Source organism: Citrus sinensis, chromosome 7, assembly GCF_022201045.2.
Source record: "Citrus sinensis cultivar Valencia sweet orange chromosome 7, DVS_A1.0, whole genome shotgun sequence".
Classification (NCBI taxonomy): domain Eukaryota; kingdom Viridiplantae; phylum Streptophyta; class Magnoliopsida; order Sapindales; family Rutaceae; genus Citrus; species Citrus sinensis.
In genome coordinates this window covers 8,348,656-8,376,076 of record NC_068562.1, presented here as the reverse complement: position 1 = coordinate 8,376,076, position 27,421 = coordinate 8,348,656, and the positions used below count along the sequence as shown (strand labels likewise).

The following is a 27,421-nucleotide window of genomic DNA, read 5'->3' as shown; positions in this document are numbered from 1 at the left end:
ATCTAAAAATAACCTTGTATATTCGCAGCCTCTCAAGGTGTTTTTTCCTAGCGTGCGGATTGCTGAATTCGTCAAAATTGAAGTTTACAAATTAATTAATTTGGTATATTCACTGTTTCTGGGTAAATAAGCCCAACGACTAATTAAGTCTGCAGAGAAGTTGAATTACTCAAAGTATAAGTCTTCTTCCCACGCTGTTTGCCATTGTTCAACGAATTCAGCTACTTGATGCTGACTTTCTAGCAACATACACATTCAATATCACAGATCACAATACACTTCTTCTTGAAAGTGAAATTAATTAACTAATTAAGCAATAAAGTATTACCATCAGCCAGTTGCTTGAAACTTTTGCCATGCGCGTTGTCGCTATCTAGCTACAAGACCACAATTGACCACGTCGCAAAACTATTTTCTATTCAATTTCCTCTTACAATTCTTCAACATTTTATTACAAATTGTCAGACGATGCTTGTTCTACATTTCTCTCCAGAGGAAAGAAGAATTAGGAACCTGACAATGGAAATGTTTCAGCGATTTGCCTTATTATGTCTCTGCATTTTCCATCTTGCAGCCCTTGTTTGTGCTCAGGATCAAGCAGGTTTGCAGCTCTCAATTTTACGACAGCAATTTTATTCATAATATTGTATACAGGGAATACCTTAAGGCTAAATTACTTTTTCTGTGGATATTTATTTGTGTCAGGATTCATTAGCTTGGACTGTGGGTTACCAAAAGATTCTAGCTACACTGAAACCTCAACGAAATTAAGATATACTTCTGATGCAAATTACATAGAAACCGGCCTCCCAAAGAGTATATTACTGCAATACAGAAGAATGAAGCAACAGCAAGTGTGGAGTCTCAGAAGCTTTCCTGATGGGATAAGAAACTGTTACAGATTCAATCTTACTAGGAATACTAAATATTTAATCAGAGCCACTTTCATGTATGGAAATTATGATGAGCAAAATAATTTACCAGAATTTGATGTTCATTTGGGACCTAACTTGTGGGGTACAATAAAAATAGAAAATGTATCCGTTGATTATTCAGTGGAGATCATACATGTACTCTCATCGGATTATTTATCCGTCTGTATCGTGAATACCAACAAAGGGACTCCGTTCATATCAGCATTGGAATTAAGGCCTCTGGATAATAATACTTACATAACTCAAACTGATTCGCTGGAACTATCTATTCGCCTGGATGTTGGTTCCACATCAAATGCTACATTCAGGTTAGACCTTTTTACGTAACTGTTGCACCTCAAATTAGCTTTTAAGTGAAGCAGCTATAGTGTTGGATTAAAATCATTGTTAAATTACTGTGCAATACGCGTCAGGTATATAGATGATGCTTATGATCGGGTCTGGTGGCCATATGATTTGGATGAGTGGGAACCGTTCAGCACTTCAGAAGCTGTTGATGCTGATGGTAGCAAAAATTTCAAACCACCACCTCGTGCCATGAAGTCCGCTGTCAGACCTGTTAATGCGAGCAATTCCTTGGATTTCTCCATAAACGCTAGTGATCCTACATCCCAATTATATGTCTACATGCACTTTGCTGAAATTGAAGAGCTGAAAGCAAATGAGTCCAGATTGTTCAACATTACTTGGAATGGCAATCTTTGGTATGGACCTTTAAAACTGAATTATCTGTCCTCCACCACGGTGTTCTCACAATCTGCCATGAGTGGGGGACAATATAACTTTTCACTCATCAAAACCGGAAATTCAACTCATCCGCCAATCATTAATGCCATTGAAATCTACGAGGTAAAGGAATTTTCGCAGTCACAAACAGATGAACAAGATGGTACGTTCTGATCACTTATGCCATTTGTGGTTAATCTGATACCAATTTTATTCAAGGATCATTGTGTTAAATGCTAATTTCTTTCATTCAATTTCATCGGAACGTTAGTTGATGCCATCATGAATATCAAGTCATTTTATGGATTGAAGAAAAACTGGCAAGGAGATCCATGTGCTCCCCAAGATTACTTGTGGGAGGGTCTCAATTGCAGCTATCCCGATGATGATTCACCAAGAATAACCTCCCTGTATGTTTGAGTCTTCTGGGTAGAAATAACATATTTTGTTTATTCTAGTTTAGTATTTCAACTTTCTCTTACTGAAATTATTGAATTGCAATCAGAAATTTATCTGCAAGTGAATTGACCGGGGGTTTTGCTCATTATCTTACCAATCTCACAATGCTTACATCTCTGTAAGTATCTGATCAAATCTGACAGTAGTTGTTAAGTATCCAGTATATGAAATAATGTTGGAATGAAATTGGCTAACTGTTTTCAATCATTCATTTAGGGACTTGTCAAACAATAACTTGACAGGACCGGTGCCTAAATTTCTATCTCAGTTGTCATCCTTGAAATTCCTGTAAGTAACTTGAAGTAAAATTTGCAATTTTCTCGGACAGGAAAACTGAAGAAACTCATATTTTTTTCTTCATCTCTTTGCAGAAACTTGGCACGAAACAAGCTCACTGGTCCACTCCCAGTTGAACTACTTGAAAAACAGGAAAACAATACACTAGAACTGAGGTATGGTACAACTTATTGTTGCAGTCTCCTCACACACTAAATTATTTGAGCTAGAGTCTTACTTTACGACTTTTGTATGGATCGATTCCAGATTTGACGGAAATCCAGATCTTTGTCGATCGGCTTCATGCAAGAAAGAAAAGAAGAAATTTGTTGTCCCGTTAGTAGCATCAGTTGCTTCAGTTTTTGTCGTCTTAGCCGCATTAATTGGCTTATGGAGCCTTAAACGGAAAAAGCAATTACCAGGTCGGACCAAATTATTGCTATATTATATGTCAATTACCATGTAAACTGGAAATCATTTTTCAGACCCACAAATTCTTATATGGCTTGTTAGACTATCATCAGGGAGGAAGGTGGATGCTAATTGCAACAGATCATACGAGTCCTTGGACCTGAGTAGTCGACAATTCACTTACTCTGAGGTCTTGAGGATGACCAACAACTTTGAGAGGGTTCTTGGCAAGGGAGGATTCGGAACAGTGTACCATGGCAAATTGGACAATGATGAAGTAGCCGTGAAGATGCTATCTCCGTCATCATCTCAAGGGTATAAGCAATTTCAGGCAGAGGTATTCATACGAAACTCAAAAAAAATCTTCAGTCTATGACATGGACTTTTCTTGGATAACAAGTAAGATATGGTTCTTAAATATAGGTCAAGCTTCTTTTGAGAGTTCACCACAGAAACTTAACAACCCTTGTTGGGTATTGTGATGAGGGCACGAACATGGCACTCATCTATGAGTACATGGCTAATGGAAACTTGGAAGAGCATCTTTCAGGTTTGAATCTACTTGAAATCTTTGATTATAAAAAAATATGCATGTATGTACAGATTTCTCAAACCATAAACTAATTTTTTCGATGATTCAGTGATATAATTTAATTTTTGGTAACTTAGATAACTAAATAAGCAGCAAGATTTGAACTGTTTGATTTCATTTTGATATAGATAGTAGCAAAGAAATCTTGAACTGGGAAGAGCGGCTTCGAATAGCAGTGGAAGCAGCTCTGGGTTAGTAAGAAAATTTGGTTTGCATAATAACTTTGATTTGATTACAATGTTTTGAGTCATGGCTTTAAGTCAATTAATGTAATTCAAATGCAGGACTGGAATATCTGCACCAAGGTTGTAAGCCACCAATCGTTCACAGAGATGTGAAGTCTACAAACATCTTAATAAATGAGAAATTCCAAGCGAAGTTAGCTGATTTTGGGCTGTCCAGAGTATTTCCAGTTGAAGGTGGCACTCATGTGTCGACAACCATTGCCGGCACCCCAGGATACCTTGACCCCGAGTAAGTGATTCATATGAAATTTACTCGTGAACAATTTTCCTAACCGAGAAAAGCTTACTACATGTTTTTTTTCATTCCAATTGCATCCATATACATTCTTCTGCAGATAAAATTTAATTTATTCACCTTTATTAAAAAAGAAAAAAGAAAAAGCTCACTAAAATAATATTATTCAACATAAATGAACTCAAATTGGAAATAATAAAACCCAAACGGAGGAGTAAAGAACAGAGTGCTCTATAATTACAGAGTATTTAGTATTGTACAAAACAGAGAACCCCGTTTTATACATAACCAAATCCACTTACATTTTTACTGGTGCAGAAAATACTTGAATAATTTCAAATGCTTCATCTTTTACTTGCAGGTATTATATATCAAATAGGTTGACTGAAAAAAGTGACGTGTATAGTTTCGGGGTCGTTCTCCTGGAGATAATAACAGGACATCCTGTAATTTCAAAATCAGCTGAGAATGGACACACTCACGTAGCTCAATGGGTTAGTTCCATGCTTGACAAAGGAGACATAAGAAGCACTGTTGACCCAAGGTTAAAGGGCGATTTTGACATCAACGCTGCCTGGAAAGCTGTGGAAATAGCAATGGCCTGTGTTTCTTCTACTGCCAACAGAAGACCATTTATGAATCAAGTCGTGATGGAATTGAATGACTGTTTGGCAATGGAAGCAGCTCAAAAGAAGGAGAGCATCACCACGTCCGATTCGAATAATTCTGTTGAAATGATCACTGTGAATCTGCATACTGAATTATCCCCATTAGCAAGGTGATAGTTGTGCAACAGTGTTAATATTAGGACTTCAAGCAAACGAGAAGAAATAATTTTTTTTTGTAATTACGTTTCAATGGGTTAAGAACTTCGTATCTACGATGGTTCTGGTTCTATTTTCCTTTTCTTTTTTTTGTAATTTTAAAAAAAAATTCATTGTATATATGTAATAACGCTACTACTGAAACAGAATCTCCAAGTAAGTGCCCAATAATAACATTTAAGTTTGTTTTAACACACTAGAAGTCGGTTAAAAATCCATCCTGTAGTGACAGATTCATTTAGAAGGACTTTTGCAGAACTTATTCTAACTATGATGATGGATGTCACCTTATTATCACCTACACTTGAACGCTGAAACGTTCAGTAATCTCATGCACTTGAAATATATATTTAATTGAGAATTGCATTATATTTAATTTGAATATTCGGTTTTACTTTGACAAGAACAAATGGATTGAATCTGTAATATAATCAAAGTAAGCAGTCATTCCAAGTATTTTCTTGACCACTTGGACACTCAAGTTCAAAATTTTATATGCATATTAATTGGTAGACTTTTCGTCTTTTTCTTGACATTGTACTACTGATCTCTTAAAATAATTGTTCCTTACAGCCATAATGAGGTGGACTTAGGGATGGCAATGGGCACCGCCCGCAGCGGGTTTGCCATTACCAAACCCAAACCCGCACAAAATTTAAATTACCAAATCCACCTGCAACCCGCAGCAGGTTTTAACAATTACCAAACCCGTAATGGTACCCGGCGGATTTTTTGCGGGTTTCCGTATTTAAAATCACAAATGTTTAATATATAAATTTATAATAATAACCTCAAATTCCATATAACATACTCAATTTTATATTTAAACAATGTAAATAAAAAATTAAAATTTCCACATCAATCCAACACAAATTCTCAAATTTAAGTATAAATTACACAAATTCATTTAAAAAATACAAATTAGTATCAAAAAATAATAATTACATTTCATATTATCATTTAAAACAAGCTCCAAGAGAAGATATTCATTTCATTCACCACCATAAGCACCCATCCAACACAATGCCTATAATAATAATTAAGATTAATATTTTCAAATACTAATTCGAAGGGAAATGCCTTTAGTTTTCTTTAGGTTATGACTTTAGAATGGGAGATGGGTCACATACACACATACACAACTTTGAGCCTTTGATTATTTGGTAATTTGAATAATGACATTATTTTCTTTATACATTTTAAAATTAAAATTAAATTAAAAATATTTGGAAAAAATATTGCGGGTTTGGTGGATATCCATGCGGGTATCCATCGGATATAAGGTTAATACCAAACCCATCCGCATCCATATGCGGGTTTTAGTTTATAATACTAAATCCGCCCGCAACGGGTAAAATTACCCACAGCGGGCGGGTTTTGGCGGGTGGGTTTGGGCGGATTTGCGGATTTGCGGGTACAATTGCCATCCCTAGGTGGACTACTAATCTCTTCAAACAAGGCTTTGAAATTGTATAAACTAGAAGACAGACTCTTTAGTGATACTTTTTCCATGTTTTTTTTTCAAGAGTAAATTTTAGTTCATCCTAGATGTTACGACAATGTACCTTTGACTTTAAAAGAACAAATTTTAAATAATAAACGTGTTATAATAGATATTTAATAAAAACTTTTTAAATTTGATAATGGCGAAAGCTCGTAATACATGGGGAGAGAGAGCGCAAGTGGTTATATATTGATTAACTAGTGGACTCAATCATTCGTTGATTTAAACAACGCGGTGTAGTTTATCTCAAGTCTTTAAAGAAAGTAAAGACAAGATATCATACAATGGATTGTTGACCAAGCAAACCCCTTTGTGTTTCAAAATTGAACAAAGCTACTCCGTTGTTAAAAAGATTCTGTTAACTTTCAATTATTTCGATGTTGTTTATTATTTGACCCTTAGAATCAGACTTAAAAGTTAAAAAAAAAATTAAATTGGCAACTATGTACTTGCACAAAGTTCAGCAGTTAATCAGTTAAAAAATTAATTTTGATTAAAATAATAAAAGAAAAAAGTTAAAAACTAAAACATATAGGTGCATGTCAGCGAGCAGCCTGCGTTTAGGAGGCCCGTCAACTTGTGTAATAATATACTACCAACTGATATTACAATCTTATTCAAGTGGTTTTATGAGATTAATCAAGGGATGCTAATAGTCCAACTCTTTCTAGTTTCATGCTAGATAGGGTTGGTAAAAACTCGGGTCCGGACTGGGTTTGGCCTTACCCGGGACCAATTCGGATCAATAAAATAGCTGCCCAGACCCGGATTGGTGCCTGATTTTTTCACATCTAGTCCGAGTCAAGCCCGGCACCTCTCGGGCACGGGTTTTTGATCCGGGCCTTGTTGGTTTTGGAATTGGTTTGCCATAAGTGGAATCATTTGTAGATTTTTTGTTTGAAAAAGGACTCATGTAAGAGAAAGCCGAAAGCAAGGAAAAAGAAAACAAAAACAAAGAACCATAACCACATAACAACATGTAAGGCCTATCAAATGGTGGTCAAAGCACTCAAGAATCAAGATCTAAGCCTGTCAAGTGGTGGTCAAAGCACTCAAGAGTCAAGACCTTTTGCTTTTTGCAATCATATGATGATTTTACAGGATGTATAAGACGTTTTTGCAATCGGTGTCGGCTTGGAGTGTTTGCTTGGGGTGTTTGCTTTTTGCAGCCAGCAGCTTGTGTTTCCTTGGAATGTTGAGTTGTGGCCGCTAGCTTGGAGTGTTAGAGAGCTGGAGGTGCGGTAGCCGTTAGCACTGCTTGTGTTTACTTAACAATAGAATAGAAAACTAGGGTTTGTTTCAATTTTGGGTGTATTGTATTTATATTTTCTTTCTTTTTATTTTTTTAACTTATCAAAAACCCGGGCACGGATCTGGGTTTCGAGTTTTTGGTGCCATCACCGGAACCAGACCCGAAAGTGTCCGGGTATTAAATTTCAATATTTGGAACCGTATTTTTTGTATATGCGGTCCAGATTTTTGGTCGGGTTCGAGCCAGATCCGGTCGAGGCGGGTTTTATTGCCACACCCAATGCTTGAAGATATCAAATATATATTGTTTCTTAATGAGGTCTTTCTCTAAACGAGTATGCAACATCAAGTTGGCTATAAATTTTTCTTTCTAACATGCTAAAAGTCTTTGGCCAACAGGCTCACATTTACTATTCAAATGCATTTTGGAAAAAGGAATCTACCACAGTGCGTATGTAACACCCTAGGCGAATCCTACATCGGTAAAGTACGGGAGAGATGCTGGGTTTATAAGGAGTGATCCACACCTTAATTGGCAAGACGCGTTTTGGGGTATATGGGCGCCCCAAAAAATAAATCCGTGCGGGCCTTGTTAAGGCCCAAAGCGGACAATATCTTGCCAGGTCTGGGTTGGGTCATGACATTATGGTATCAGAGCGGCTCCGCGTGTCCTCTTGAGCGATGGTGGGGCAAACCTCAACGAGGACGCTGAGTCCCCAAGGGGGGGTGTATGTAACACCCTAAGCGAATCCCACATCGGCAAACTACGGGAGAGATGCTGGGTTTATAAGGAGTGATCCACACCTTAATTGGCAAGACCCGTTTTGGGGTGTATGGGCACCCTAAAAAGCAAATCCGTGCGGGCCTTGTTCAGGCCCAAAGCGGACAATATCTTGCTAGGTCTGGGTTGGGTCATGACATTAATGACCCAACCCAAACCTAGCAAGATATTGTTCGCTTTGGGCCTTAACAAAGCCCGCACGGATTATACGCCCCAAAACGCGTCTTGCCAATTAAAGTGTGGATTACCCCTTATAAACCCAGCATCTCTCTCGTACTTTGCCGATGTGGGATTCGCCTAGGGTGTTACATACACCCTCCCTTGGGGACTCAGCCTCCTCGCTGAGGTTTGCCCCACTATCGCTTAAGAGGACACGCGGAGCCGCTTTGATACCATAATTGTAACACCCCAAATCTAACACGTGCGGAGCACGTGAAGACGAAGGTTACTCACAAGACATAATTTTTACTCATAAGTTTCAAACTGAAATACCTTCAATTCTTATTCAAATAAATCCAAAAATTCAAACATCTAATACTAATTAATCCCACATCGGCAAAGCACGGGAGAGATGCTGGGTTTATAAGGGGTGATTCACACCTTAATTGGGAAGACGCGTTTTGGGGTGTATGGGCACCCCAAGAACAAATCCGTGCGGGCTTTGTTAAGGCCCAAAGCGGACAATATCTTGCCAGGTCTGAGTTGAGTCATGACATTATGGTATCAGAGCAACTAGGTTAGGATTCTGTAGACTTTCTTTTATAGTTTCATTAGATTGTCTAATAAAATTGATTACATTTGTTTTGCAGACATGAAGAAGGACAATATGGGTATGAAAAGTGTTAAGAATAAGAGATGGACAGAAATTGACAGGACCGAACAATTTATCTGAGGAGGAGTTCTTGTCAAAGATCTTAGTTATACTACTTTTTGCTCTTGTTTACAATAACAAATTTTCTTAGTTATACTACTTATTTAGTACTCTGTGCACTTGCACGACCTTTAGCTATGAATTATTTACCCTTTTTATTATTTATTTATTCTCCGTGTTATAGTCAAAAGATGTCACGTAGGGGAGGTGCTAGACATGCCTCTAGCTCGAGAGATGTTTTAGGTATCGCTGACGACGCTGACCCAACCTTGCGCGAGATGGCTAACGAAGGAAATCCTATGATGCGCGCAATGTTTAGATTGATGGAACAACAAAGTAAGTTAATTCAAGATATGGCTAGAGGTAGAGTTGGGGCACAAGAGAATGTGCCAATTGAAAGCCAAGGTGGCGCAAGAGATCATGGAGCTATGGTGAACTTAGAACGATTTAAGAAATTGAGACCACCTACCTTTCAGGGGACTGTCGATCCCATGGTTGTAGAGGCATGGCTAAAACAGATGGAGAAGATATTTGTGGCTATGGGTTGTAATGATGATCAAAGGGTAATATTGGCTTCATTTGTCCTTCAGGGTGAGGCAGACCACTGGTGGGATGCCAAATCTCGTCTTTTAAGGGCTGGCTTGCAAGATGCACCCATTACTTGGGAGTTATTTCTGGAGGCTTTTCATGAAAAGTATTTTCCTAAACGAGTTCGACATCAGATGGAGGCTGATTTCCTAAGGTTGACTCAAGGAACAAAGTCTGTTGCGGAGTATGAGGAACAATTTACCGCCCTCTCTCGTTTTGCTCCTACCTTGGTTGCTAATGAGGGTAGTAAGTATAGAAAGTTCTTGGAAGGGTTACGTCCTAACATTAAAGGGCGAGTGACTATCCTTAAGATTAACAATTATGCTGATTTGGTGGATCGAGCAATTCTTGCGGAGAAGGATATTCTTGAAGCTCAAGTTATAAGAGATCAGAGAAATAAGAAGAATCGACAAGGTGGACCACAAAATGGAAGTTCTTATAGGCAGGGCCCTCACTCCCAGAAGTATAATGGTGGAGGTAACAAATGGGATAACAAGGGTGTTCCTGATGACACTGCTCAGAGGAACTACCCCATTTGTCGACATTGTGAAAGGAGGCACCCTGGTGAATGCCATTGGAAAACTAGAGCTTGTTTTGCTTGTGGAGAATCTGGGCATAGGATTATGGATTGCCCAAAGAGACGTAGCGAGACTACAAATACTCTGACTAACGAAGGGCAGAAGAAGAAACTGAGGGTGCAAGGGCGTGTTTTTGCACTAACCGAAAAAGATGCTGAGGTGTCCAATGATGTAGTATCAGGTACATTGTCCTTATTCTCTAGAGAAGCCAAAGTTCTTTTTTATCTTGGTGCTACACATTCATTTGTATCTTGTGTGTTTGCCCGTTATGCTAATGTGCCTATCACACCACTGGATGTTCACGTGACAATTAGTACCCCTATGGGGGATTGCCAGTTAATAGATCATGTCTATAAGTCATGTGTGATCAGATTGTGTGATAGAAAATTCCTTGTGGATCTCCTACCTTTAGAGATGCACGATTTTGATTTGATTTTGGGGATGGATTGGTTAGGACCTTACCATGTTTCAATAGATTATTTTGCTAAGGAAATTATTTTTCGCCTACCTAGCGAGGAAGAATTTCATTTTCAAGGGAATCATAAGAGTCATAAAGCTTTGATTTCTATGGTTAAGGCAATGAAAATACTAAAGAAGGGGTGTGAAGGATTTTTAGCGTATATAGTTGCTGATCATCCCGATGGGGCGTGCCTTGAAGACATACCTATTGTAAGGGAGTTTATTGATGTATTTCCTGAAGATCTTCCTGGACTACCCTCAGATCGAGAGGTTGAGTTTACTATAGAATTAGTCCCCGGTACTACACCTACATCCAGGGCAACATATCGGATGGCACCCATTGAGTTAAAAGAACTAAAGGTCCAGCTACAAGAGTTGCTAGATAAGGGTTTCATCCGTCCTAGTGTGTCGCCTTGGGGTGCTCCCGTTTTGTTCGTAAAGAAGAAAGATGGTTCAATGAGGTTGTGTATTGATTACCGGCAGTTAAATATGGTTACTGTCAAGAATAAATACCCTCTTCCTCGAATTGATGACCTCTTTGATCAATTACGAGGTGCAGCGGTATTCTCTAAAATTGATTTACGATCTGGCTACCATCAATTGAAAATAAGAAGTGAGGATGTATCGAAGACAGCTTTTTGAACTCGTTATGGACACTATGAGTTCTTAGTTATGCCTTTTGGATTAACTAATGCTCCTGCAACGTTCATGGATTTGATGAATAGGATCTTCCAACCTTATCTTGACCAGTTTGTCATCGTCTTTATTGATGAAATATTGATTTACTTTAAGAGTAAGGAGGAGCATGAGACGCACCTGAGGATTGTATTAGAAACATTGCGGGAGAAGAAGTTGTATGGAAAATTTAAGAAATGTGAGTTTTGGCTTGATCGTGTGATGTTTTTGGGACATATAGTGACGAAGGATGGTATTTCAGCACTCCAACCAAAGTCGAGGTAATTGTGAATTGTGAAAGGCCTTCTAGTGTGACTGAAGTAAGGAGTTTCTTAGGATTGGCAGGTTATTATAGGCGCTTTGTCAAAGGATTTTCTAGCATAGCAGCACCATTGACTAATTTGACTAAGAAGAATGTGAAGTTCAATTGGGATGAGGCATGTGAAAAGAGCTTCCAAGAGCTCAAAAGTCATTTGGTGACTGCTCCCATTTTAACTCTTCCTTCTAAAGGTGGAGGTTTTGTGATTTATAGTGATGCTTCTAGAAAAGGTTTGGGTTGCATTTTAATGCAGCATGGTAAGGTTATAGCATATGCTTCTAGGTAGCTAAAGAATCATGAACAAAACTATCCAACTCACGATTTGGAATTGGCTGCTATGGTGTTTGCTCTAAAAATCTGGAGACACTATTTGTATGGGGAGACTTGTGAGATCTTCACCGATCATAAAAGTTTGAAGTACTTGTTTACTTAGAAGGAATTAAATTTGAGGCAAAGAAGATGGTTGGAGTTGGTGAAGGATTTTGATTGTTCTATTAATTACCATCCAGGTAAGGCAAATGTGGTAGTAGATGCCTTGAATATGAAATCATCTGGGTGCATGGCTCATCTTATCACCATGCAATCTCATTTGGTAAAAGACTTGAGGAGATGTGGGATTGAGGTAGTTACTCATGGGCAAGCAGACGTGTTAGCACATTTAACAGTCCAACCCACTCTAATTGATAGAGTTGAGGTAGCTCAGAAGAACGACATAGAACTCAATAAAATCCGTGAAGATGTAAGCAAAAGACATAAGCCCAGATTTAGACTTGATAATGGGAATGCATTATGGTTGGGGCAAAGGCTATGTGTGCCAGCAGACGAAGAGTTGAAGGTAGAGATCTTAAGAGAAGCGCATGAATCATCTTACAGTATGCATCCTGGTAATACTAAGATGTATCGTGATCTAAAGCAAAGTTTTTGGTAGAGGAATATGAAGAGAGATATTGCTGCTTTTGTGTCTCAGTGTTTAGTCTGCCAACAAGTAAAGATTGAACATCAAAGACCAACAGGAACTTTACAAACGCTTCCTATTCCTCAGTGGAAATGGGAACACATAACAATGGATTTCGTTTCTGGATTACCTCGTTCTAGGAGGGGATGTGATTGCATTTGGGTAATTGTTGATCGATTGACGAAATCAGCTCATTTCTTGGCAAGGAAGAGTACAGACAATGTAGGGCAACTAGCTAGGTTGTTCATTAAGGAGATAGTGAGGCTTCATGGAGTTCCAGTGTCAATAGTGTCTGATAGAGATCCACTGTTCACTTCAAGATTTTGGGCTAGCTTACATAAAGAGTTGGGGACGAAATTGAGATTTAGCACTGCGTTCCATCCACAGACAGATGGACAATCCGAAAGGACTATTCAAACCCTTGAGGATATGCTTCGAGCTTGTGTACTAGACTTGAGTGGTGGTTGGGAAGAGCACCTAATATTGATCGAATTTGCTTATAACAATAGCTTCCATTCGAGTATTGGTATGGCACCATTTGAGGCATTATATGGAAGAAAGTGTAGGTCCCCAATCTGCTGGGATGAAGTTGGTGAAAGAAAACTTTTAGGTCCAGAATTAATACAAATTACTATTGATAAAATCAAGTTGATTAGAGGACGTCTTCAAACAGCTCAGAGCAGACAGAAGAGTTATGCAGATCGTCGTAGACGTGAGTTGAAATTTGAAAAAGGAGATTTTGTTTTCTTGAAAGTATCGCCATGGAAAAGGGTGTTTTGGTTCGGGAAGAAAGGGAAGCTTAGCCCTAGATTTATTGGACCATTTGAGATTTTAGAGAGAATTGGTCTGGTGGCCTATCGCATAGCTTTACCACCAAGTCTGTCTAGGCTTCACAATGTATTTCATGTGTCTGTGTTAAGAAAGTACATTGCAGATCCTTTACATGTGCTAGACTATCAACCGATTCAGATAAATGAAGACATGTCGTATGAGGAACAACCTATTGAGATTGTCGATCGAAACGAACAAGTATTAAGGAATAGAGTTATTCCCCTAGTGAAGGTACGATGGATAAATCATTCTATAGAGGAAGCCACTTGGGAGCGAGAAGCAGAAATGTTGGAGAAGTATCCTCAACTCTTCCATGCATAAGGTAACCTTTTAATTTCGAGGACGAAATTTTTGTTAGGAGGGGAGAAATTGTAATGTCACAAATTCCCATGCATATTAAATTATGGAAATTGGGCTTTCATTGAGAATTATGGGTGGCCTATAACCCTTATTAAGAAAGGGGTACTAATTAAATAGAGGTTATTTATGAGATAATTTTGGAAAATTGTTATTTTTCCTTATTAAATAGGGTTTCTTAAGATCCCCTATAAATGCATACTTTTTCCCCTTCCATAACCCTAAGTTCACAACGTTTATTCTTCTTCTCTGCTGCTCTTTACGCTCCTACCCAAATCTTAGTATTCAAACCTTTGTTTATGAGAGAATCAAAGCGACGGGTAAGTTATTCTCCCTGTTCTCAACAGATTTCTAATCACTCTATCTAGCTAGGGTTTATATTGGCACGATTCTAGAAGGTTATAGATCTTAATGCATGATTTAGAATATATTTAGGCTTTGCTTAGGGTTTTGATTTATTATGAGTTTAGTTAATCAATCCTTGACGTATTAAGCACAGGATAATTCTGGACAGCATGAGTATCTCGAATTTAAAGCTATATTTTCTGAACGATTTTTCTTATAAAATTTATATTTCTGGAAACTAGACATGTAGGGTTTCTTGATTAAATTTTATTTCATTAAATTCGACTTCGTTTTCAATTTTATACGTATTTTGGAAATAGAAACCACTGCACTGGAAAAATGCGATTCCAGTATTGTGATCAGATTCACAAGACTATTTTTACCTCCAAATGAACTCGAAAAATTCTGAAAGTTTATATGTATGTTAATATATGTGTTTAGGATTCCCAGTGTTAATTTCATAATTTTCTGATTAGTATTTTATTTTATAAAAATCACAGAACCCGTTCTGTTTAGTTTAGATTATATGAAAACAATTTCGAATATGCTGAGAAGTAAATAGTTTTTAAAATGTTTTTGATATCAGATCCTCTTGTAAATTTTACATGGGGTACTCATGGATGTCCAGAATAGTTCCATAGGATATTATATCATTCTGAGTCTTAGATTAAGAGTTAAAATTTTGAGAATCAGACCTATACGGGTATGAATTAGAAAATCAGATTCTTAGAATAAGTTATTGATTGTCATATCTTGTATTTGTTTAAGGTATTGAAGGTGATTGAGGCTCTTAGAAGCTTAGAGGTGTGTTTATTCAAATTCATTTGTCGAGGTAAGTAATTTCATTCCTAACGTACTGGATATGTATAAGTATTTTGATATTATTATTATAAGTATAAATGTTTTGATACTACTTAAAGGATTAATTGATTTTGATAACAAAATTAGTTTTATGTAAATGTTTTCAAACCTAAATTCTTTTTAACAAAGTATTTTATAAATGCTTTTTAATATGTAAATGATTTTATGACATGACAACCTTTTATGATGTTATCTTTAAAATGTTATGCGAGCCTAAATTATTGATATGAACTTTTATGAAACTGATACGAATGTTTTGTACCTATGTTTGATTTCAATTATTGATGATTGTATGAGATTCATAATGTTTTGGCTCATTGTCCATAGTTATTCTGATTCTGATTCTGATCGTAATATACGATATATCTATCTGGACCAATACTGGGTTTCTGTTTGAGTATGCACACGATATTCTGATTCTGTTTCTGGCCGGGTCACCAGGACTATAGGTGACACTATATGACAAGAGCTAACCTTTTGTTTTCTGTATACGTATTATATGATTTGCTTCGTAAGTAATATTCTTTTGAATATTCTGAATTATTAAGAATTTATGTTATATTATCGTGATATATCGTTTTATGAAATTTATGGATTATGATATATGTTTTAAACAAAAGAAGGCTTGCAATATTTTTTGTATCGAAAGGCCTAGTACGTTAGAAATGGCTTTGCTTACCGAGTTGACGGCTCACCCCTCGTCATTACTTTTTGCAGATTAAGTTTCTTTTGAGAGGTGCGCTTAGCTTTGGAGTTAGTAATTTTCCGTTTCTGTTTTCCATTCGAATAAGAGGAGGAATAGACTCGTGTTTCTATTTAGTTATTTCTATTATGAACGTGTAAATTGGAGTTTGAGACTTTTGTTATTATTTTTATGTCCTCGAGAGAGATTAATTAGTATTAGACGTTTGAATTTTTGGATTTATTTGAATAAGAATTGGAGGTATTTCAGTTTGAAACTTATGAGTAAAGATTATGTCTTGTGAGTAACCTTTGTTTTCATGTGCTCCGCACGTGTTAGATTTGGGGTGTTACAGCATAGGTCCTGCTAATTACAGTAAATGATCAGAATATATATTTGATGAGTTGAATATTATATTAATCAATCATGCTACAAGAAGATCCATTATATAATAATGTACTATTTGATTGTATGCTTAAACAATAAGGGAGCAAAATGGCCATGGAGATGCTAAGGCATTTGCTCTTTGCATGCATGTGTATAGTTGCTCATACTATTATGGTTCACGCCCAACTCCAAGCAGGTTTCTAGATATTAATTTTTACTTTCAATTTTTTTTTTATTTCTCTAACAAAGGTTTTCGGACTTCTGTGCATCTATCTTTAGTTTTGTCGGGATTTATCAGCTTGGACTGTGGAATTTCAAAAGGTTCTGACTATATCGACTAGAAAATTAGCATAAATTACATTTCAAATGAATCCTTTGTTGAAAAAATAGCATATCAACATGCTATTTTAAGGGCACTTTTTGAGTGGGTCTCACTTAGTGAAAGTGAGAAATCTTGTGAAGTTCGGGTTTTACTCCGTGAATACTTCGAAAGTGTATATTTATTTACTCAAAATGGTGCTTGGGTGAATGAGAAATTGTCTTTCAAAGTACACCCTTGAAGTTGAAAATTTGAAAGGAAATGAGGTTTATCCCACATGGGAAAAAGAAGCCAAGGGATTAGTATTTATATATAAACACTTAACCATGCATGAACAAGAATTTTAAGGATAGAGGCTCTCTCCACACGCGCGTGCGCAGGGGGAGTGCGAATCCATGACCGATTTGGTTGAACTCGTGTGCGCCCGCGCGTCCTACGTATGTGAATGTCAGCCCAAAATCACCAAGCTTGCATGGCACGTTTTAATTTCCTTTTAATTTTTTGTAACAGTTTCACATTTTTGAATTCAAAGGATTTGTAACAGCTTTGCAATCATTTTGAGTTGTTATACAATTCAATTTTAAAATCAATTGATTGAATTGAATTTAAACAATTCAATTGGCTGTTATAACAATTAAATAACATGTATTGAATTTGAAAATTCAATACTGTGCCATTGTTACATCCTCACATGTGTATAAAAAGGCAAATTCTTCTTCTGTTTTCACACATAAGAAAAACAAGCACACAAGAGCACTCCAAAAATTTCTTTCCTTCTTTTGTCGTTATGTTCTTGATCGAGCTTATACACTGTTGTGGTTCGCCGGAATTATCAGTATGTGCTTGACAGATAATTCGAACCCGTTGTATCTTGGGAAACAGTTACCAGCAAACCTAAAGCACTACAATATGTGGTAAATTTGTTTTAAGGAAACTGACTTGTGCAGGCCTCGGGTTTATTTTTCTGTTTTGGTTTTCTTTTACCTGTTGTTTTTCAGTTGTTCATTTGTAATTTCCAGTTGCTGTTTTATGTGGTTGTTTAAATTAGCTACTGCATTAAATTGTTATCTCACTGTGTTTATTTTTTCTTACAATCTTAAAACATATTTAACGTTGAGATGGCAATTGAAACCAATGATGCAGTTCCGATTGTCCATGTTTCAGCTTCTGCTGCTGGACCATCTGTTGTGAAGGAACCAGCCTCTGTGGCTGTTAGATTGCAATTTATGCACTAGTTTTGCATTGTTTACTTCCTTTAATATCGATGTTTTGCACTTAATAATAATGATTTACTTGTGTTTTATTTTTTAGGTGCAATTCTATTGATTGGTGCTAAAATTAAGCTACAAGATGATGTTTAAGGATGATTGTTCTCTTGGAGAAATTATGAGCGTTAGAAGAACTTTGTTGATAAGGCGTGGGCGTGTGCTGTCAACTACGAACCTGCAATTTTTAGTTTAACGTGTTTTGTATTTTTGGTTATTTTTGTAATTACGAATTTAATATTTCAGATATTAGTATTTTATTTTAAAAAGAACTCTAGAGGAGAAGAAAGAGAGAGTATTTAAGGGAGGAATCTATTGTGAAAAAAGGACACTTGGGAGAAAAGAAAAAAATCCTAGATCTAAATTTTTCTCTTCTCTCTATGAAGAACTAAACATATTATTCTGGTTGAAGGTTAATGAAGCTTTGATTCATCACTACTGTGAGATTTTTCTTATGCTTTAATTGTTTTATTGCTTTTTGGGTATTTGTTTATTCTTTGAATTATTTTCATGATTATGTTTGTTAATTAGATAACTGGCCACTATTTAATTATCAACTTAATCTATTGTCAATTAAAGGATTCATCGTATGAAGATTTTAATGTTTGTGATAAATAACATAACAGTGAGTTGTATTATGAGAATAAACAATCTAATTTAAATGAACCATCGTATGCGTTTGTTGATTAGGATTTGGGTCTCTCTGGTTTTTCAAGCTGTCAATTGATTAAATCCTATGATCGTATCTAGGGTTGTCTATTGATTAGGGAAATAACCAACGGTCGTACCTTGGTTATCGACTAGTTAAGGAGAGATTGGCTATTAGAGGGTGTCAGTAGCTATAACCGGTCTATTCATAAGTAGTAATAATTTATATTTGAATCAATGATCAGTAGTCGAATCAAACTGAGTTAATTCCTTCAACCAAAGCTTTTCCCAATTTGAATTACAATTTGAATTTGCGTTCTTCTTATTTTAATTTGATTTTTATTATTGTCAAGAATTCCCCCATTTTGCATTTTATATTTTAAAAGGATTTAAATAATTATCGATCTCTGTAGACACAATCCTGCTTAATCACTATACACAATTTATTTAGAGTAGGTATTTATTTTTACTGGCTTCGACAACCATCAGTGGCAATTCCTGTGAATTATAAGGAAAGGCCAGAAAAATTCAATGGCTAGAATTTCAAACGTTGGCAGCAAAAGATGTTCTTTTACTTGACCACGTTGAACCTTGCAAGGTTTTTTACGGAGGATGCTCCTAGACCCAAAGAGGGTGAAACAGATGTTCAAGTTGCAAGTGCAATTGATGCACGGCATCATTCTGATTTTTTATGTAAAAATTATGTAATGAATGGCCTTAGTGATTCTTTGGATAATGTATACATAGGAAAGAAAACATCCAAGGAGCTATGGGAATCCTTAGACCGAAAATATAAAACTGAAGATGCGGGTACCAAAAGGTTTGTTGTTTGTCGCTTCCTAGACTATAAAATGGTGGATTCTAAAACTGTAATAAGTCAAGTACAAGAGCTTCAAATCATATTATCTAAAATCCTTGCAGAAGGAATGATGATAAGTGAAACTTTTCAAGTGGCTGCAATTATTGAAAAATTAGCTCCTGCTTGGAAAGATTTCAAAAGATATTTGAAGCATAAACGCAAGGAAATGAATATTGAAGGGCTGGTTGTTAATCTCCGAATTGAGGAAGATAACAGAAATGCAGAAAGAATATAGGCTATTTCTATGGCAAAGGCAAATGTTGTTGAACATGGACCTAAAAATAAGAAAAATAAAAAATTGGATCCAAAAGGAGGAATTTTCAAGAAGCAAACAAATTTTCAAGGAAAATGTTTTAATTGTGATAAGATGAGTCACAAAGCTTCGGATTGCAGGTTGCCTAAAAAGAAGTGAGAGGAAAATGTGGTGGAAAACATTACTCAACATGTTTCAGACATAAACCTCTTTGTAGTGGTTTCAAAAGTGAATCTGGTTGACTCTAATCCGAGAGAATGGTGGATTGATACGGGAGCAACCAGACATGTTTGCTCGGACAAAGGGTTGTTCACTTCATTTGAAGTAATTAGCAATGGAGAAAAGCTATTCATGGGGAATTATGCTACGTCTGAGATTGAGGGTCAAGGGAAGGTGATTTTGAAAATGACTTCTGGGAAAGAGCTGACTCTGAACGATGTGCTTTATGTGCTAGAAATTCGGAAGAACTTGGTGTCTGGATCGCTGTTGAACAAACATGGTTTCCAAATGGTGTTTAAGTCAGATAGGGTAGTTTTGTCTAAGAATAGGATGCATGTGGGAAATGGTTATGTTAATGATGGGCTATTTAAGATCAATATAATGACTCTGAAACAAAAAATTAATAATGAAGCTAGTTCTTCTGCTTATTTGCTTAAGTCTTCTAATCTTTGGCATGATAGATTAGGACATGTTAATTTTAATTCATTGCGTAAATTAATTAACATGAAGCATATCGTTCTAAACAATTAGGTCATATTTCTAAACAATTAAAAGAAACACCGAACCACTTAATTTAATACATAGTGATATTTGTGATTTTAAATTCATTCAAACAAGAGGCGGTAATAAATATTTTATTACCTTTATTGATGATTGCACAAAATATTGCTATGTATAATTGTTGAAAAGTAAAGATGAAGCTTTAGAAAAGTTTATTCTCTACAAAAATGAAGTTGAGGATCAACTTAATAGAAAAATCAAAGAATTAAGGAGTGACTGTGGTGGTGAGTATGTTGTTCTGTTTGAGTCACTATGTGAACAAAGTGGAATTATACATCAAGTCACGGCTCCATATTCACCTCAATCTAATGGGATTGCAGAACGAAAGAATCAAACTTTAAAGGAAATGATGAATGCAATGTTGATAAGATCTGGGTTACCCCATAATATGTGGGGAGAAGTTGTTTTGTCAGCTAATTATTTATTAAATAAGATACCCCGAAAGTAAGAAGATAAAACCTCATATGAGCTGTGGAAATGTAGAGCACCTTCTTATAAATTCTTACGAGTGTGGGGGTGTCTTGCTAAAGTAGTGGTTCCTTCAAATAAAAAAATGTGAAAATAGGACCAAAAAATGTTGACTGCATTTTCATTGGTTATGCACAAAACAATAGTGCTTATCGATTTCTAGTGCGTGAGTCTAAAGTTCCAGATGTCCACAAAAATACAATAATAGAATCAAGAAATGCATCGTTTTTCAAACATGTGTTTTCCTTGCAATTCTAGAGTGGAATCGAGAGAACTACGACAATTTCATAAAACAACATTTGAAAATGAAGAAAATGATGAAGCTCCAGAAGAAGAAGAAGAACAAGAAGTTGAGGTCAGACGTAGCAAAATAGCTAGAATAGAAAAATCTTTTGGTCTAGACTTTCTGACGTATTTGCTAGAAAATGAACCTCAAAACTTCAAAGAAGTTGTAACTTCACCTGAAGGGGCTTTATGGAAAGAAGCCATTAATAGTGAAGTTGAATCAATTTTACAAAATCATACCTGGAAGTTAGTAGATCTTCCTCTAGGATGTAAACCTTTGGGGTATAAATGGATTTTCAAAAGGAAAATGAAAGCCGATGGATCAATCGATAAGTACAAGGCTAGACTTGTAATTAAAGGTTATAGGCAACGAGAAGGCCTTGATTACTTTGACACTTATTCTCCTGTTACGAGAATAAATTTCATTCGGATGATAATAGCAATTGCAGCTTTGCCCAATCTCGAGATATTAGAGTCAATTTTTTTGAGATTAATAGAGTTAATTGGTATTATAGTTAAAATGGTATCATAGTGTCTCTAATTAAAAATATGAGGGTCTTCCTAATAATTTTCCTAATTCTTGGGGGTATAACTATCCTTTTTTCTAGTTAAATTAAAACATGAACAGGGAAAAATGCCAACAAAGCAAAGAAGAACAGAGTACTCTGCAATTATAGGAGCCTTTAGGCTTTATCATTGCACAGAACAGAGGACCCTACTTCATGCACAAAAATAGTTAACAATCAAACTCGTTTATTTGCCTGCATGAACAATAAATCAAACAGGTTGAACGAAAACAAATGATCTGTAGTCGCGGTCGCTCGTATGGATAAGAACTGGACAAATTGTGATATCAAAATCAGTTGAGAATGGCTACAACACATACAAGATAACTTCGTTGTATTTGCTTTTGAATATTCACGTTCAACTTTTACCTTGACAAGTAGTTAAAGTTTGAGAACTTGTTTGATCAGTGAGAAAATGAGAGAAAAATTCAGAGAGTTGTGAATCAATTCAATGTATTTTCATTAACTGAATTTGTTTAGCTAGATGAGTATGTTGAGAAGTCAATATTAGCCCAAATAAGTCCACACCTAAATTAATTTGATGTCATTGCTTACATCAATTTAGTTAGGTGAAAATTAGGTATTTTTCCCATGTTTAATTTCAATGGTTTAAATTAGTTTGTGGTTATTTTAATGAGTGGTTTAGATTGTTTCTTGTAACCTATAAATACCTCATTTGTATTTGAGTTTTATCATTCAACAATCAAAGCTTTATTATAAGCATTTGAAAGCTTTCTTAAGAGTTCTTCTCTTTTTTGCAATTTTGTGAGATTATTCTAAAGATAGTTTTTCTTCTTCTTGATCAATTAGAGTTTTTACTCTATTTTGATTCAACATTTGGTATCAGAGCATTGGTTGTAAAGTCTCTTGAAATTTCGAGTATGCTCTGTGGTTGCAGTTTTGACTGATCTTCCACATCAGAAAAAATTTCTTGAGATTATTGCTGGAGTTATCACAAACCTTGAGAGGGAGCTTCTTTGTGTCAAGAGTAGTGTATTATTCTGCACGGTAGTCACTCAAGATTGTTCGGTGTAGTCAAAGTCTTGTCGATACGATGGGTGATCTTCAAGTTGTTGGAGGAATCAAGAAGCTCAACAACCAAAACTATAACACGTGGGCAACGTGTATAGAATCTTACCTTCAAGGTCAAGACTTGTGGGAGGTTGTCGGTGGTAGTGAAGTTACACAACCGGCAGCGGAAGATGCTAACGGCGTCTTGCGGAAGTGGAAAATTAAAGCAGGCAAAGCAATGTTTGCTTTAAAGACCACAATAGAAGAAGAAATGTTGGAGCACATTCGGGATGCTAAATCACCGAAGGAAGCGTGGGACACCTTCGCTACACTCTTTTCGAAGAGGAACGATACAAAATTGTAACTTCTCGAGAATGAACTTCTATCAATGGTGCAACGCGACATGGCGGTTGCCCAATACTTTCACAAGGTGAAGTCGATATGCCGTGAAATTTCAGAATTAGATCCGACAGCTGCTGTTGGGGAAGCCAGGATAAAAAGAATAATTGTCCATGGCTTGAGACCCGAATACCGAAGCTTTGTAGCCGCTGTACAAGGATGGCCGACACAACCATCACTTGTTGAGTTTGAAAATTTGCTGACAGGCCAAGAAACTATGGCCAAGAAAATGGGAGGAGTCTCACTAAAGGGTGAAGAGGAAGCGCTTTACACTAACCAAAGCAGAGGTGGTTCAAGACAGCACAACAAAGGCGGATCTAGAAAGACTGGTGAACAGACAAAAAGTCATCAGGGAGGGAATGGCTCTCGTCCAAGGGGAGCTTCGAAGAATCGCGACAGTAATAGAAAGTTCGATGGCGAATGTTACAATTGCGGGAAGAAGGGCCACATGAAGAGAGATTGTTGGTCCAAAAAGAAGTCTACCGAAAGCAATATTGCTACTTCTAGTTCTAAAGAAGATAGTGAAGATAACTGGGATGCCGAAGCATTACTCGCTATGGAGGAAGAAGAATTAGCTCTCACGGTAACAACACCAGAAAAGATTAACTACGAGAATGATTGGATCGTAGACTCAGGCTGCTCAAATCACATGACGGGTGATAGACAAAAGTTGCAAAACTGTTTTGAGTACAAGGGAAATCGTGTGGTGGTAACAGCTGACAACTCAAGGTTACCGATAGCTCACATCGGTAAAGCGATCGTTACACCTCGATATAGTCCCAACCAAGTGCCACTTCAAGATGTCTACCATGTTCCAGGAATGAAGAAAAATTTGCTATCCGTAGCTCAATTGACATCATCAGGCCACTATGTCTTGTTTGGTCCACAAAATGTGAAGGTATTTCGAGACCTGAAGATCTCAGAAAACCCTACGATGGAGGGACGACGATTGGAGTCAGTTTATGTGATGTCAGCTGAGTCTGCATACGTAGACAAGACAAGAAGGAATGAGACGGCAGATCTGTGGCACATGCGGCTAGGTCATGTTAGTTATTCCAAGCTAAGTGTGATGGTGAAGAAGTCGATGCTTAAGGGACTTCCACAACTTGACGTGAGAACAAATACTGTTTGCGCGGGATGTCAATATGGTAAAGCACATCAATTGCCCTACGAGGAGTCGAAGTTTAAAGCAAAGAAACCATTAGAGTTAATTCACTCTGATGTGTTTGGACCAGTTAAGCAACCATCAATTGGCGGAATGCGGTATATGGTTACGTTCATTGATGATTTCTCCAGATATGTATGGGCTTTCTTCATGAAAGAAAAATCTGAAGCATTCTCAAAGTTCAAAGAGTTCAAAGAGATAGTCGAAGGAGAAGTGGAGCAAAAGATTCGTTGCTTGCGCACAGACAACGGGGGTGAGTATAGCTCGAGAGAGTTTTCTCAATACCTACGGGAATGCCAAATACGTCATCAGTATACTTGTGCCAATACGCCACAACAAAATGGTGTAGCAGAGAGGAAGAATCGGCACCTTGCTGAAATTTGCCGGAGTATGCTACATGCGAAGAATGTACCTGGAAGATTTTGGGCCGAAGGTATGAGAACTGCAGCTCATGTCATCAACAAGCTTCCTCAACCAAGGTTGGAGTTTGTTTCACCCTTTGAGAAATTGTGGAACAAGAAACCTACAGTTAGCTATTTTCGAGTATTCGGTTGTGTATGCTATGTATTTGTTCCTGACCATCTACGTAGCAAGATCGATAAGAAAGCAGTCAGATGTATCTTTGTGGGATACGACAATCAGCGAAAAGGGTGGAAGTGTTGTGATCCAGTAAATGGAAGGTGCTACACATCACGAGATGTGGTGTTTGATGAAGCATCCTCATGGTGGACCTCAGAAAAAGAAGTGCTGCCAGACTCGAAAGAATTCGGAGACATGCTACAACAAAAGATGGGGGAGCATACTGTCCAAATTCATCTAAGCTCAGCTGGGGATCTATGCGATAGTGATAGCGAACGAAGAGTAACTCTAAATCCTTGGCAATTTGGGGTGTATCGACAACCAGATGAAGAAGGTGTGCCTAGTGAAACAGAAGAATCAACTCCATTACGAAGGTCAACAAGAACCCGAAGGCCAAATCCCAAATACGCTAATGCAGCCATAGTTGAAGAAGCAACTGGAATAGAACCTGAGACGTTCGAAGAAGCGTCACAGAGTTCTGAGTGGATGACAGCTATGAAAGACGAGATCACTGCACTTGAGCAAAATCAGACCTAGGAACTCGTGCCAAAGCCAAAAGATGTGAAACCCATATCCTGCAGATGGGTTTACAAAATAAAGCACCGTCCAGATGGGTCAATCGAGAGGTACAAGGCTCGATTGGTAGCTCGTGGTTTCTCTCAACAATATGGACTAGATTATGACGAAACGTTTAGTCCAGTGGCAAAACTTACAACCGTCCGAGTCTTACTTGCACTTGCAGCCAACAAAAGCTGGAACTTGTGGTAGATGGACGTGAAGAATGCCTTTCTCCATGGAGAGCTGGATAGAGAGATCTACATGATTCAACCGATGGGTTTTCAGAACCGAGGTCATCCTGAGTATGTGTGTAAACTGCGAAAGGCTCTCTACGGACTAAAACAAGCACCCAGGGCGTGGTATGGCAAGATTGCTGAATTTCTAACTCAAAGTGGGTATTCAGTAACATCTGCAGACTCCAGCTTGTTTGCTAAAGCTAATGGAGAAAGGATAGCTATTGTGCTCGTGTACGTAGATGATCTAATCATCACTGGAGATGATGTTGAAGAAATTTTCCGAACAAAGGAGAACTTGTCAGTTCGTTTTCAAATGAAAGAACTTGGACAACTTAAGCATTTCCTTGGGCTAGAGGTTGATCAGACGAAAGAAGGGATATTTCTTTGTCAACAGAAATATGCCAAAGATTTGTTGAAGAAGTTTGGGATGCTAGAATGTAAGCCGATCTCAACACCGATGGAACCAAATGCCAAGATGTGTGCACATGAAGGCAAAGACCTGGAAGATGCATCGATGTATCGACAATTAGTGGGTAGTCTAATCTACTTAACCTTGACTCGACCTGACATTTCTTATTTAATTGGCGTGATGAGTCGATACATGCAAAATCCGAAGAAGTCTCATTTAGAAGCGGTTCGGCGAGTACTCAGATATGTGAAGAGTAAAAGACTTAAAGGTGGAAATTGCAAACTAGTTGGCTACTGTGATGCTGACTATGCAGGAGATCACGATACTCGCAGATCAACTACTGGGTATATGTTTACCCTTGGATCTGGAACGATTTCTTGGTGTAGCAAGAGACAACCGACTGTGTCCATGTCAACTACGGAAGCAGAGTATCGAGCAGCAGCAATGGCAGCTCAAGAAAGCACGTGGCTGATACAACTAATGAATGATCTACATCAACCACTAGATTATACAGTTCTGTTGTACTGTGACAACCAATCGGCAATTCGGCTGGCGGAGAATCCTGTTTTTCATGCAAGAACTAAACATGTGGAAGTGCATTACCACTTTGTTAGGGAAAAAGTTCTGCAAGAAGAGATTGAGATGAGGCAAGTCAAGACAGATGAACAAATTGCTGACTTGTTTACAAAAAGCTTGAGTGTTGGAAAGTTTGAACATTTCCGTCGTCAGCTTGGCATGATTCAAAGAATGGGGGCTAACATTGAGGGGGAGTGTTGAGAAGTCAATATTAGCCCAAATAAGTCCACACCTAAATTAATTTGATGTCATTGCTTACATCAATTTAGTTAGGTGAAAATTAGGTATTTTTCCCATGTTTAATTTCAATGGTTTAAATTAGTTTGTGGTTATTTTAATGAGTGGTTTAGATTGTTTCTTGTAACCTATAAATACCTCATTTGTATTTGAGTTTTATCATTCAACAATCAAAGCTTTATTATAAGCATTTGAAAGCTTTCTTAAGAGTTCTTCTCTTTTTTGCAATTTTGTGAGATTATTCTAAAGATAGTTTTTCTTCTTCTTGATCAATTAGAGTTTTTACTCTATTTTGATTCAACAGAGTATACATACAGTGGTCTCGAATCTTCTACAGTCTCTAATGCATGCTGCTATTGTTAAAATGGCTTTTAACTAACTTCAGCCAGGTCAGCTTCCACGTCATTATTGATAACAAACTCAACTTAACTAACTAAACCAAAGATAACAAACTTTGCTTAGCTGATTAAGCTGGCTGGTTGAGCTGATGATTAATTATATCACATTTATCTTAACACAAGTTCAAATGGATTAAAATCTGTTTTATAATCATCGAAAGTAATTTCTCAGAAGCAGTCGTCTGAGTATTTTCATTTTAAAGTAATCAGCACAGCAACTTTCCTGAAATTTCTAAAATGAACAAGTGGAATAATCAAGAAAT

General features: G+C 37.1%; 1 protein-coding gene and 1 pseudogene across 1 annotated transcript; both read left to right on the top strand.

The window, feature by feature from the left end:
• The first annotated feature begins 367 nt into the window (after window positions 1-367).
• Window positions 368-4,865, top strand: LOC102628178 (LRR receptor-like serine/threonine-protein kinase IOS1). Its single transcript, XM_025092608.2, has 13 exons — window positions 368-601; window positions 706-1,243; window positions 1,349-1,824; window positions 1,933-2,071; window positions 2,167-2,238; window positions 2,337-2,408; window positions 2,492-2,572; window positions 2,664-2,818; window positions 2,921-3,144; window positions 3,231-3,357; window positions 3,528-3,590; window positions 3,684-3,873; window positions 4,241-4,865. Exons 1-13 carry the CDS (start codon window positions 469-471, stop codon window positions 4,659-4,661), a joined length of 2,691 nt encoding a protein of 896 aa, XP_024948376.2. The 5' UTR covers window positions 368-468; the 3' UTR covers window positions 4,662-4,865.
• A 4,436-nt stretch (window positions 4,866-9,301) lies between these two features.
• Window positions 9,302-12,657, top strand: LOC127903756 (uncharacterized; annotated as a pseudogene).
• Window positions 12,658-27,421: the final 14,764 nt, after the last annotated feature.